This window comes from Balaenoptera acutorostrata, chromosome 1, assembly GCF_949987535.1.
Source record: "Balaenoptera acutorostrata chromosome 1, mBalAcu1.1, whole genome shotgun sequence".
In the NCBI taxonomy this organism is placed as follows: domain Eukaryota; kingdom Metazoa; phylum Chordata; class Mammalia; order Artiodactyla; family Balaenopteridae; genus Balaenoptera; species Balaenoptera acutorostrata.
The window spans coordinates 65,376,793-65,391,353 of record NC_080064.1 but is presented as its reverse complement, the minus strand read 5'-3'; the positions used below and the strand labels follow the sequence as shown (position 1 = coordinate 65,391,353).

General features: G+C 39.7%; 1 protein-coding gene across 1 annotated transcript in view; it reads left to right on the top strand.

Moving 5' to 3' along the window:
* Nucleotides 1–14,561, top strand: part of ERICH3 (glutamate rich 3) — a 117,272-nt gene that overhangs the window by 24,398 nt on the left and 78,313 nt on the right. The window contains exons 2-3 of the mRNA XM_057535295.1: nucleotides 11,017–11,110; nucleotides 13,570–13,695. Of these exons, the coding sequence (XP_057391278.1) occupies nucleotides 11,017–11,110; nucleotides 13,570–13,695 (220 nt within the window). The remainder of the gene's footprint in view (nucleotides 1–11,016; nucleotides 11,111–13,569; nucleotides 13,696–14,561) is intronic.

The window sequence follows — 14,561 nt, the reverse complement described above, 5'->3', positions numbered from 1 at the left end:
TTAAACATGGGTGAAAGAAATTCTGGTGGAAGGTAGCAAGACAAGGACCCTAGGAAAGGGATAGGGACAATTTTATGGGAACTCCTGTGACATTCCGCATTTTCTTTTTGAGGACTTTGATCTGAGTTTACTGATGAATCATGCCTACTTCTTCTTTTTTTTTTTTTTAATTATTAGCACCTTTAATTATTATTTATTTATTTATTTTTGGCTGTGTTGGGTCTTCGTTTCTGTGCGAGGGCTTTCTCTAGTTGAGGCGAGCGGGGGCCACTCTTCATCGCGATGCGCGGGCCTCTCACTATCGTGGCCTCTCTTGTTGCGGAGCACAGGCTCCAGACGCGCAGGGTCAGTAGTTGTGGTTCACGGGCCTAGTTGCTCCGCGGCATGTGGGATCTTCCCAGACCAGGGCTCGAACCCGTGTCCCCTGCATTGGCAGGCAGATTCTCAACCACTGCGCCACCAGGGAAGCCCAATCATGCCTACTTCTAGAACCTCAGTTTCCTGAATATAAAATGAGAGAGTTGACTAGACCTTTTCACATATGAATTTCTATAATCCAATGATGTAATAGCTCCAGGTAAATCTATTTCCAGGCCAGGAAACATAGATCATCCACTTCAGGAAGCAGTCACAGCATTTTACTTCATGGTGATAACAATTGTAAAGAGGAGAAGATTGAATTCTCCAGGGTCAGGCATCTTTTAAGGGGTAGAGTTAGAATTTGACCTCAAGCCTTCTGGCTCTAAATCTCATCCTTTGTTTTACTTTGGGCAGGAAGTGTTAGAGATTTATTTGCCTTAAATAATTACAGGAAAATCATTGCGCCTCTTAAGAGTTAAGGTGTCTGGTCACATATTTCTTAAATTTTCTTACTCTTAAATAACAGACATGCAGTTTTTCATGATAAAAAGCTTTTTCTGGTTATTAGTGTTGCTTTCAGATATTTTATTTGAGGAAGTTGTTTCAATTTAGATTTTATTAACTTCTTTGCTAAGACTCTTACTGAGATTCAAAATCTTCAACTTGGGTGGCTTGAGTGTGATGAGTTTCTTCGTAGAGTGGGAATTCGGTGGATTCTTGCAAATCTTTTCTGATGGACAGTAAGAGAGGCGTTTGGGTTGGTGGATGGAGCTCCATTCCTCATGAACTGTAACATGAAAGGAATCAAGCCACAGTATCCTGTGATTTGTTTAACTTGCTTTCCCAGTACAAGCACTTAATATGTGAGTTGGAGAGACATTTTATCTGGCTGGAAGCCTGCCTTAGCAGTGAAAATTTGATATGGACCCTCCTTGGACACTCAAACTCTGCAAATTGCAGATTTCGTGACCTCTGAAATGCAAAGCACCTCTTCATTAGGCTTCTCATCCTTAGTAATAAAACTGTACTCATTCACCTAAGTCTCGCTTGATTCTGTTAAGCATAAAATGGTGTAATCACTTTTTCCAGATTGGTAGGTGAGTTGAGCCTTTCCATTTGTGGCAAAGTAAAGAGATATCTTGCATAACATTTCTTAAAATGCTGCTGAAAAATGTCAATGTATTTGTTGGAGCCCTTATGTTTTTTTTATTAGGGATAGGAAACAGTTGAATAAGAATATGAGCCCCTTGGGTCAAATACTACATACAAAAGATGAATTTCTGGATTAAAAGGATGCAAAGCATACATGTTGACTCATATAATGAATCATTTTATTTATCCCATGTGATATATCTTGCCACTTATTTTTAAATTTAGTCATTGGTGTGCTGGTAAACTGGCCTTTCAGAAAGAAAAAAGAGCCCTGATTTGTAGTGTTTGCCAATTTCTGTGGTGTAAATACTCCCAGGCTGGCCAATTTCAAGCTGACAATGGCTTGCAAAATTCCTGAACATTTTAACAATTATCTTATGAGAGCCAGTATAGGCAAGCTCCAATACACCACTGTTAGTGCTTTTTAAGTATACTTTTATATTCTCTCTAATTGTTTTATGCATAAAATCCTTTTCTCTAACCTCATTTTGAGGCTTTTAATGGTGGACACCCTGCCTTATTCTTCTATATGCCTTCTTTTTTCTCTTTTCCAGGTGTGTCTAAATATGTGTGGTAGTAAACAAGCGTGGTAATCTATTTCATTAATACTAAATGATTTTTTTTTCACATTTCACATTACTAAAATCATTTGCAGGTTACAGTCAATGGTATGTCATAGTATAATTGGTAAAACTTTCTTCTTTCTTAGTGTTCTATATAATAATTATTTGAATTTAATGAAATGTGTTAAGTGCTGAATAGATGGTGTTTGACATGAGTATAATTATGTCCTATGGGATAATCTGTCTTTTCACAAATTAGATTCACCTAAAGCAAGTTACCTCTCTATTATTATCCTTATGAGAAAAAAATGTAAATTGTTTGAAATGCTCCTTGGTGTACCTCTTGTTCTTTTGTCTTAGTGCTTACATGGGGCATATCAAAATTAGATCAGCAAAGTAGGTCCCAACTTGTTTTGTACATCCTGGTGTGGCTCCAAGAACTGCCTTCCTCCACCTGGGAAGTGTACTTTTTGAAAGTGGAGATCGTTGGCATGATAAATCACTGGACAATATACATCATAGCCCAAACGCCATCACATTCAGTGTCCAGTGTGTCTGCTTCCTGACATTGGGATGTAGAAAGACCTTGTGGGGGGCTTCCCTGGTGACGCAGTGGTTGAGAGTCTGCCTGCCAATGCAGGGGACACGGGTTCGAGCCCTGGTCTGGGAGGATCCCACATGCCACGGAGCAGCTGGGCCCGTGAGCCACAACTACTGAGCCTGCGCGTCTGGAGCTGTGCTCCGCAACAAGAGAGGCCGCGATAGTGAGAGGCCCGCGCACCGCGATGAAGAGTGGCCCCCGCTTGCCGCAACTGGAGAAAGCCCCCACACAGAAACGAAGACCCAACACAGCCATAAATAAATAAATAAATAAATAAATAAATTAAAAAAAAAAAAAGAAATAGCAACAGTCTTTAAAAAAAAAAAAAAAAAGAAAGACCTTGTGGTAAGCAGGATAATGGCCTCTAAAAGATGTCCATGTCTTAATCCTCAGGACATGTGAATATGTTACTTTACATGGCAAGGGAGGGATTATGGTTGCAGATGGAATTAAGGTTGCTTATCAGCTGATCTTAAAATAAGAAGATTATTCTGGATTAATCTGGGTGGACCCAATGTAAGTAAGCACAAGTGTCCCTAAATGGGAAAGAGGGAGGTAGAGGAAACAGAATCAGAGAGATGGCATCATGAGAAATTCTTGACTGGCTTTGGCAATGGAAGGGGGCCAGGAGCCAAGGAATGTAGGCAGGGAATGTGGGCAGCCTCTAGAATGTGGAAAAGGAAAGAAAAAGAATCCTTCCTCAGAGCCTCCAGAAGGAATGCAGCCCTGCCAACACCTTAATTTTAACCTAGTGAGACCTGTATCGGACTTCTGACATCCAGAACTATAAGATAATAAATTTGTGTTGTTTCCAAGCTACTAGCATGTGATAGTTTTGTACAGAGCAATAATAAACGAATACAAATTTCATTAATTCAGATGGGCTAAGTCACAACAGTTTGAGCTAAATAAAACTGGTTGTGTTAAAAACATTCTTTATGTTCTCTCTGAACAAGTGTGCCAGGTAATTTGTAGTATAAAGTAGATTGCAGAAATATATATATTTAAGAGAGTAAGATGATTTAAAGATTTCAGTACATTGTTTTTATGCTAATGATATGGCTAATTATAAATGACGGGTATGTATTTGCTAATTTTCATCTGAAGAATTTTTATTTAAAGTTTTCTTATCTCTGTACTAGAAATTGGTAGAATTATATCTCTGTGAATATTTAATGATTCACATTTTTCCATTATTATACTTAGCATCCTGGTCCCCACATTAGCAAGCCCTTATAAATGTGTTTCACTGTGATTTGGTGTATGTTATCAGGAACAAGTTTAGGTTACATAATCTTTGGCAAGTGACTTAACCTAAGTCTTTTTTCCTCATCTACAAAATGGAGACAGTTATGCCTTCTGTTATGGTCTCATGTTTGTATACTCCTCAAATTCATATGTTGAAATCACAATCCCCAGTATGATGGTATTTGGAAATGGGGTTTTGGGGAAATAGGTCATGAGGATGGAGCCCTTGTGATGGGGTTAGTTCCCTTATAAGAAGAGACATCAGAGAGCTTGCCTCGCTCTTTCTCTCTGCCATGCAAACAAATGAGAAGATGTGGCCATCTGCACACAAGGAAGAGGGCCTTCAACAAGAATCCGACCATGCTGTCCCCCTGATCTCAGACTTCCAGCTTCCAGAACTGTGAGAAATGAACATCTGTTGTTTAAGCCACCCAGTCTATTTCTGTTACAAAGCCTGAATAGACTAAGATAGAAATTGGTACCAAGAAGTGGGGTGCTGCCATAACAAATACCTAGAAGTGTGGAAGCAGCTTTGGAACTGGTAATAGGTAGAGGCTGGAAAAGTTGTGAGATGCAAAACCTTTTTTCTCCAGCTTTATTGAGATATAATTGACATATAACATTGTGTAAGTTTAAGGTGTACAACGTGATGATTTGATACACATATATATTGCAAAATGATTTCCACAGTAAGTTTAGTTAATGCTACCACAGCCTCAAATAATTATCAAATTTTGTGGTGAGATCATTTAAGATCTACGTTCTTAGCAGCATTCAAGTGTGCAATACAGTGTTGTTAACTGAAGTCACCATGCTGTACATTAGATTCCCAGAACTTATTCATCTTATAATCAGAAGTTTGTACCCTTTGATCAACATCTCCCTATTTCTCCCACCCTTGAGCCCCTGGCAGCCACCATTCTATTGTGTTTATAAGTTTGGATTTTTTAGATTCCACATATAAGTGAGATCATACAGTGTTTGTCTTTCACAATCTGACTTATTTTACTTAGCAGAATGCCTTCAAGTTCTGTTCATGTCACAAATGGCAGGATTTCCTTATTTTTTGTGGCTGAATAATATTCAAGTGTATATGTGTGTGTATGTGTGTGTATCACATTTTCTTTATCCATTTATCTGTTGATGGATACTTATGTTGTTTCCATGTCTTGATTATTGTGAATAATGCTGCAATGAACATGGGGGTGCAGATACCTTTCTGAGATAGTAATTTTATTTCCTATATATATGTACCCAGAAGTGGGTTGCTGGATCATATGGGAGTTCCATTTTTAATTTTTTGAGAAATCTCCATACTGTTTTCCATAGTGGCTACACCAATTTAAATTCCCACCAATGGTGCATAAGGATTTCCTTTGCTCCACATCCTTGGCAAAACATGTTATCTCTTGTCTTTTTGATAATCATCATCCTAACAGGTGTGAGGTAATAGTTCATTGTGGTTTTGATTTGCATCTTCCTGATGGCTAATGATATTGAACACCTTTTCACATACCTGTTGACCATTTGTATGCCTTCTTTGGAAAAATGTCTATTCAGATCTACCCATTTTCTAATCTGATTATTTGGGTTTTTGTTTTTGCTATTGAGTTGTATGAATTCTTTATATATTTTGGATATTAACCACTTATCAGATATATGGTTTGAAAATATTTTCTCCTGAAGGGACTTTTAAGGTGATTCTGAAGAGGGAGCTGGAGAGGAAACATCCATCTTCTTACACAGCACATCATGTACAGAACATTGGTAGAAACATGGATGGTAAAGGCCATTCTGATGGAGTCTCAGACAGAAATGAGGAATATGTTATTGGACACTGGAGGAAAGGTGATCCTTGTTGTAAAATGGCAAAGAACTTGGCTGAATTGTGTGAGTGCTCAAGTGTTTTGTGGAAGGCAGAACAATCGAGGCATAGACAAGGAGGTTAAGTCACGTCCTCCTGGTTGTGGAGCCAGTAATGGTGGAGCCAGGATCGGACTGGAGCTGGAGTCTTGACCACTACATCCCTCTCCCTCCACAGAAGTAGACAGTGTGGGACCCAGCATGCTGGGAGAGAAGGTTGGGGTTCAAGAGATTCTTCTATCAGTATGGTCCAGGATACCTTACCCTCATCATGTTTTCCTTGGACTCACTCATGTTGAGCAATAATCTTGTTTTGGAGCTTTTCTATTTTAGGAAGATGGAAGAGCTGTGACAGTTAGATATTGCTCACATTCCAGAGGCCTGAAAGCAAACGAATGAGACTACGTATGTGGAAGAGCTTTGTAATCTGCAGAATGGGATAGAGATACTATACTCCTTCCCCAGCTGAAGGCGCGGTGTCTGACATGGGGACACTCAGTACCTATTTGTGAAAGAATTAACCTATGACAGAGGAAGAAATCAAGTACACACACACACACACACACACACTGTATGTGCATGCATACCTCCCCACTGAATTGGGAGCACTGTGAGTGTAGTGTCTGTGCCATCTCTGGATCCCTGGTGCTGTACAGAATGCCTTGAGAATAGTACACAATAAATGTTTTCTGATTAATATGATAGTGCCTTTCCTGTTAGTCTGGGTTTCTATGGAATACTCTTTCTCTCTTTGGGGGCAAATGGAGGGCTTGTTAGGAATTGACCTTATTAGTTCAGAGCCCCAATTACATCATCTACATGGTGGGCGGCAGGGGTTCAGGGGTCGAGCTTTGAAAGGCTATAGCTGGGAAGGCGGCTCTCCCAGTGACTCAGCAGCTGCTCCTTAATACTCAGTGGATTGAAGTGGAGGAAACGGGAACCATCATAGAGATAGGGTTGCTTTGTTTCCTGGGGGACAGTTTCTTCCAGTGCGTTGAGCCGGAAAGGAGGTCTTTCTCTACCCAGTGAACAGGGCTTGGTAAATAGTCTTGTCCATCATATAAAGAAGCCAATGAGTTGGGCTGGTCTGGCCAATTAGTTATGGGCCTTTGTGTGAACAGCATGGCTTTTGAGTGATGTGGTCACAGTGGCCGGGTGGTCGCTGTGACCAAGGTGGTTGTTGATCTTATGGATTGGAACAGGAGAGGGTCACAGGACTGAGGCAGCATGACCATGAAGTCCAGCTTTGGCAACAGATGCAGGCAGTAACTTACAAGGGGAGTAGAATAATCAAGGTGCAACACAATCCGAAGCCCAGGTGAGGCAACCTCATCTGGCCCAGGGTTGTGCTGAGTGCAAGGAAGAAATGTGCGTGGTGAGGAGAAACAGTAGCAGTGAGTGGAGAGGACAAAGGCAGAAAGATCAGAAGAGCTCTACTAAATCAAAGTGTGGCTGGGTCAGTAAAGCTCTCGTAACTGAGTACATGCAAAGGGAGGCTGCAAACCCATACCAAGCACCCATGAAGAGGAGCAGAGTGGAAAGGATGTGACAGATCATGGTTGTGACTGAGCCACAGGATTATTACCCTCTCCCTGTGAAGGAAGCTTGATGGTCAGAATGAGGTTGACATTTATATGTAGACCGTGGAAATGTTTGCATTAGCTGCTGTCTCAGTTTGTTCAGGCTGCTATACAGAATGCCATAAACTGGGTGGCTTAAACCACAGAAATTTATTTCTTACAGGTCTGGAGGCTGGTAAGTTCAAGATCAAGGCACCAGCAGATTCAGTGTCTGGTGAGAACTCGCTTCCTGGTTCACAGATGGCCATTTTCTTCCTGTGTCCTCCCATGGTGGAAGGGACATGGGAGCTTTCTGGAGTCTCTTTTATAGGGTGCTGATCCCATTCATGAGGGCTCTACCCTCATGACCTAGTCACCTCCTGAAGGCCCCATCTCCTAATACCATCACATGGGGGGGAATAGGGTTTCAACCTATGAATTTTGGGGGGAAACATACATTCAGTCCATAACAACCATTTTACTAAACCTGTATATAATTTAGTATAGTTTTGTTAGCAAACAATTCATTTATCTAAAGTTTCAGTTAAAAAAATTAAGGCATTGTCTGAAAAAGAAATGGCTGAGCCTGGGGAGACCCAGCTGGTTATTATTCATAGTCATGGAAAAAGATGCTTTAAAAATGGCCTCCCAAACAGGGACCCTCAATCTTTCCTAAACAGGAAGAGGTGAGAAAATCATTGTGTGCAAAGATTTCAACTCGCCTGGATCTATTCCACTTGTCAGTAAGACCGGAGGGGAATCACACACACAGACTCATTCAATAGGAGCCTGAGAGAGCAGAATTAGAATGAGGGGGTGCCAAAGCTGGCTAAGCTTTGTTATTAAGACCTAAATATTAAAAATGTTTCAAAGTCTGAATTAAAAGAACGGGATATTTTACAGTCAATAGGGAAGTGGAGGTCCACGTTATCTTAACATTTTGACCCTACTACATTTAATCAGGGTTTTAGCACTCATAGCTATTCCAAAACTATTGATTTTTTAAAATGTGAGCCTGAAAAACAGACAAAAGACTATATATGATATCAGTCTAATGATTTATCTTAAGAATCAGTGAACTGTGGAATCATGATTGTTAGGACTGAAAGACACCTGCTCACCTTTCTGAAATGAGTTGCTGAAAAGGTATTCTGAGATTCAGAAAGGGTAAGGGATACAACGTTGACCTTTTGGAGACAGGAAACCTTTGATGAACTATAGGACACCAAGACGGTTCATTTAAAAGGTGGTTTCAAAGCATTATCCGGGGCTGGTTTTGTATGTGCATTACTGAAGCTCTCAGGTTGTCTTTTTACGTAAACCCAGTGAAATAATGGTTTCTGCAGCTGTTCATGGGTCTGCAACTCTCATGTGGCTTCTGGGCTTTGTAACTGCTTTTCAGTCTCTTTTGTGGACAAAATTAAACTTTCCTTACCATTTGACAGCATGGAACTTTCCTGAGATGGGCATTAAGGAGAAAAGAGACAGGAAAAGATCACCAATACCATCTCCATGTAATTAAGGCAGTGCAAATAGCTAAATAAAATTGTTGCTAATGATATTTACTCGATTCTATGAGTCCCTGTTCTTGTTTCAGAATAAGTTAGGGATCAGCTGCTCATGAAATGTATAGATTATAAATCTTTGTGGCAGGTAATAGGGTGTGCATTTTTTTAAGGACAACTTTATGTTAGGACCCTGTTTAGGCTTGCGTGTTTTCTTTCTGTCCCTCTGTCTCTTTGTGTCTCTCTATATACACACACACACATTTATATGTGTGTGTGTGTATATATATATATATATATATATACACACACACACATATGGATGCACATGCATGCATACATGTATACATACATGTATATGTATATGTGTGCCTGCTTTCGTAAGATAATAATTAATGAAGGATAGATTAAAACTTAGAAAAAGTAGTTTCAAACTTTGTTTTATAGACTTATATTGACTATGTAACCAAGGAACCAATTTGTCCTCTTTTAAATGAAAGACTGTAAAAATCAGCAGTAATCTATGAACTTTAGTTTTTTGGTTCTGGATGTGGAATTAATGAAATTGTCTGGATATATATGTGGAAGTTAACACTTCTAAACTGCTGAGCTTAAGCTTAGCTTGAAATTTATACCAGTAAGAATGAGTCCCAAACAAAATTGTATCTTCATGTGTTGAACACATCGTTATTTAGGTACAGAATATATAAGTAAGGATGCTGAGAATAATGCGCCATCCTGGCCTTCAAATCTAGCAGAGGTATTGGAGGAGGTCGTTGAAAGGATGTGACCGCCTTAAGCCAGATCTGGGCAATCAGAGGATCCTCACCCTCTCCCCTGTCCTTGGAATGCATATGTTCTGCCCGCCATTCCCACAGTGGGGACCATTTTCAAGGGTGCAGACTTAAGTAAACAATATGTTGTGGAGATCATCGGGACCTTGTACATGATTGAACCCAGTTAAGGCCTCTATATAAAATTTGAGATTCTGATGGGCAGGTGTGGAGAGCTACTCATCTTGCAGCTGCCCAAGACAAGCCTCTTAAGGAAGTTCCTTTGCTTATTAAACCTGCCACTTACCAATCTGGAGTGGCTGCCTTTTTTTTCACTCTTCCCTTGCCCTCTGTGTGTGGGCACCAGTTTGCGAACCAACAGGAGTAGACTAAGAAATAAGCAGTAACATATTGTGGATGTGTAATGGAACTCAAGTTCTTAGAGGAACAGAGTGGAGGGTAACACAGCACACCCAGTTTGTATCAGGGGATGTTTCTTGGGTGAAGAGATGCTTGTGCATCACAGATGTTCTTCATTAGCTAATATCTGCTGAGGGAAAGGACTTCCCAGTAGTGGGACTGTACATCGTGTCCTGAAGACAGGAGAGAATATGTCCAGGGAGTGCAAGGAAGTTTGAGTGACTAGAATTTAGGGTGTGTAACCAGAGGCTGAAGGGTCCTCTGAAGACGCCCCTACTTTTCCATCAGGCTTCCTCCACGAAGACTTTCTTGACAACTGGTGTTGGTGGTCTCCTTCTCTGTGTCCCCACGATTTTTTAAATTTTATTTATTTATTTATTTATTTATTTTTGCTGTGCTGGGTCTTCGGTTCGTGCGAGGGCTTTCTCTAGTTGCGGCAAGTGGGGGCCACTCTTCATCGCGGTGCGGGGACCGCTCTTCATCGCGGTGCGCGGGCCTTTCACTATCGCGGCCCCTCCCGTTGCGGGGCACAGGCTCCAGACGCGCAGGCTCAGCAGCTGTGGCTCACGGGCCCAGCTGCTCCGTGGCATGTGGGATCTTCCCAGACCAGGGCTCGAACCCGTGTCTCCTGCATTAGCAGGCAGATTCTCAACCACTGCGCCACCAGGGAAGCCCTCCCCACGATTTTTTGCATGTTTCTATTATTGGATTTTTCATAACCAATTTAATTGTTCATGTCTGATTTCCATACTTGTCTGTGGGATAAAACAGCATCAGGGCTGTCTCCCAGTCCTTATCATCAAACCTAGAAAACAGTAGGTGCTCAATACCTGTTTTTTAAACACCTACATAAATGACTGGCTTGCTGGATGAATGAACGATTATGCACAGTTTGGGGATGAGAGTCAAGAATTGCCTTGGTTATCAAGCAACACTTCATAAAACATTAATGGTTTCATTTTTCTGTTCCAGATTACTTGCAGCATATAATAGTCTTACGGATAAACACCTGGCTGGATATTTTAACAATACAAGGATAAGGCGACATCTCTTGAGATCAGGGCTGGTAAGATTTGGTCTCATTTCTACCTGCCCTCTTGTTTCATTAAATCCAATAATTCCCTATCTTTTCTGGTTTCCTCTTTGAGCTTATTGGTGACATCTTTTCCCTTCCCTCATTTTAGAAAAATTACTTCCTTTCCAAAGCTCTGACTTATCTATTTGAGGCTGTGTTTCAAAAGATAGGATGAGAGGTCATGATGGCTGCTAAGGCAACTTATAAATTATTGAGGAAAATCCCTGTGAGTTTTCAACAGCATATGTCATTTGTTTATTTACCCACTCATTTATTCAACCCATATTTATTGAACATATTGTATAAACCAGGAACTGTTAGGGAGTAAGGATAGAAAAGACTTTAGTGTCTTCAGAAAAAAATTTTGTTTTTAATAATCACAGGATATGGTGTGGAAGACATGAACAGTTCAAAATTTTCCTTTAAATTTTTAAAAACTCTTTCATTTCATGTGATGGTTTATTGATACATTAGTGTCTTTCGTTAGCTCCAAAACTATCATTTCCAGAAAATTTCTACTTCTCTAAATGTCTATAGTGTAAAACCTTTAAAAAAACACTGTAGTTTTCCATTCAAAGTAAGGGGTGTGGTTATAGAAAGTGTGACTAACAATTTTAGCTGTTTACTTTCTTAAAACACTGTGGGTTTCCTTAACTATTGTTGCCATGGTGTTGAAAGGATATGCATTGCATTTCTAATTGTTGTTTATGTGCTTGGCAGTCTGTCTGGGTAGTTCTCAGAGAGCCTGCTTTTTGTCTCCTGGGGCTTTGTTATCAGACAGACCTGGCTGAAACCTGGCTTCTGCCATTTACAAGACAGAATGTTCAGCAAAACACTTAACTTTCTCAGCTCCAACTTCTTCAGTTGAAGGAAGATAATAAAGATAATGATACCCCGCCCTCAAGATTGTTGTAGCAATTAGAGATGTGTAATAAATGGTTGTTGTAATTGTTGTGGTTACCATTAACACTACTTCTTCAGATAAAAGTCTGTGAGCTTCATATATAAATGGGAAGGACTTTGTATTTACTTATCAACGTCATTAACAAGCACTTATTGAACACTGATTATGTGCATGGCAACTCAAACAGGAAGGACACAGCCCTTTCTCTAGAGCAGTTCAGATACAGTCCCTGAATCAGGAGTGTTCGGTATCGCCTGGGAACTTGTTAGAACATGCAATTTCTAGAGCCCCAGCCCAGATCTGTTGAGTCAGAAACTGTGGGGTGGGGTCCATCAGTCTTTTTCAACTTGTCTTCCAGGTGATTCTTCAGATGCTGGCTCAAGTTTAAGAACTTCTGCCCTATAGGAGCTTCCAGTCTAGTTGGGGAGATTAGATACTCCCAGAGGAGAAATATCAATGACAAGTTACTTGCTAAGGGAGGGGCAGTGCAGGAAGTTCTCAACAATTTTTCCTGGTTGGATAGTCATGACATGATATCCCATGGACAACACATTTCAAAGACCGTAACTGAGTTTTTCGTAATTCCAAGCACACTTTCTATAACCACACTGTTTCTTCCATTAGAAAATGCATTCATAAAAAAGATGATCAATAACCAATCACTCGTAGCACAACTCTAGCTGATCTTGATACTCCAATATGTTGCAACAACAGTGCTAAAAAACTAGTTATCAAAATTAAGAAATATGTGGACTTGAATTAAGTACGAAAAGAAGAGCAGGGTTTAAATAAGTGAAAAGGAAGATGAACATTCCAGGAAAGATAACATCTTCAGTTTAGGGAAGATGTAGAAAAATAGAACAAATATGCCCATAGGAAGGAATAAAAGAAAAGCAAGTAAATTAAATTCAGAAACTATCACTCCAGGGACTTGCAGTGATGTCACTTGAAACCAATCTGAAATACTTTATATCTGCAGTACTGTATAATCTGAAAATATCTGAATCACAGCAAATTAAATTACATTCTGGGCTAGAGAGTGAAAGAAGAAAAGCAGTGTGAAAACAATGTAATGAAACCAATTATTTTAAAACCAAATTGATGAGATCCTCTGTAGCTTACATGTTTTGTCCTTCAAAGTATTTCCTGTGAGATCATCAGTCCTGTGATCACTGCTCCTATTCATTGTTTCAAGGTAGCAACCCACGCCTTCTTCCCGAACGTGTTCAAAAAAAGAAATGAAAAGAACACCTGGGTTCCATTAAGGGAAAATTGTTACTCTAATGAAAACCTTGTTTTAAACGTCAAGTGCACCACCTGTATGTGTTTTCACAATGATGGGTATATGAGACTGCCTTTCTCTTTTGTTTCCTTATGAAACATTCATTAAAAGTGAAAGTTTATCAGCCATAGCACTACACCTCATTAGCCTTAAAAGACGCTGCTTCCTTCTCTGATCAACTGACGGTCCATCTCTCTCTCTTAGGGAACTAACAATACATTTTCTGCTTTGTATTTCTATGTATGTTTTATTTATTCATGACAGATCACAAGAAATGGGAGAATACTTTCTGAAAAGGAATACAAACTAAATATCATGAAGCGGGATCACCAAAACTATATCCGGGAGTGCTTAGCCCAGGCTATTTTCCATAAGGTTCTTGATATGGAGGTACAAGTATTAACTATTTTCTTTACAACTGATATTTATTAATATGATAATTAATAATACTTTCTGTACCCAGAAGCAGGGGAATTCTTCCTATATTTCATTAAAAAGGAATGGAACAAGGTGACCTGAGAAATACTCTATATCTTTCTAGGTAGTGAGGAGACAAGACACTGAAGTAAGCATTTCTTCATTTCAGTTAGGGAAAAATATGGACATCATTGTATATTTTGTGATATTTAATTTAACAAATGTAGAGTTTTAATCCGTAATGGCTACTTTAAAACATACCAGCCCTCACCATCTGCACCTCAATTTCCATTTGCTAAAAAAAAAAGTGACATCTGTTTAAATATCAGTAATTCCACTGCCATGAATTATTTCGGATTTGTTATTCTTTGAAGGCTCCGAAGCTCAGCCGTATGCTAAATTTCAAGGAGCAGGCATTGAAACATCTGCTGTCCCTCCTACTTTAGGCCACATTGGTCAGCACAGATTCACAACCCAAGTATCAACAACTTTTTTTTCAGTCTGACATGGCATTTTTAGAAGGATATCTAGCTAACTTGATAAATTATTTTAGCCTCGCTCCATGGAACTTGTAGTTTCAAGCATCAATGCCGTTTTAATGTCTGTGAAAAAGCATGTCACTTCTCGGCTTGACCAAGTAGCAGTAAATCAGAAAACTTGGCTCATAAAACCATTGACCTGTGGGTGCACTAAACATTTATGACCAACTGTAGAATCATCAGTAAACCAATACTAAGTGTAGTGCCACTCAAAATATTTATTATTATGCTACTATTAAATTGAGCAAGTGTTGTGGTCTCTTCAGATGTACATGATTTGTTCATTTAGGAATTCAGTTT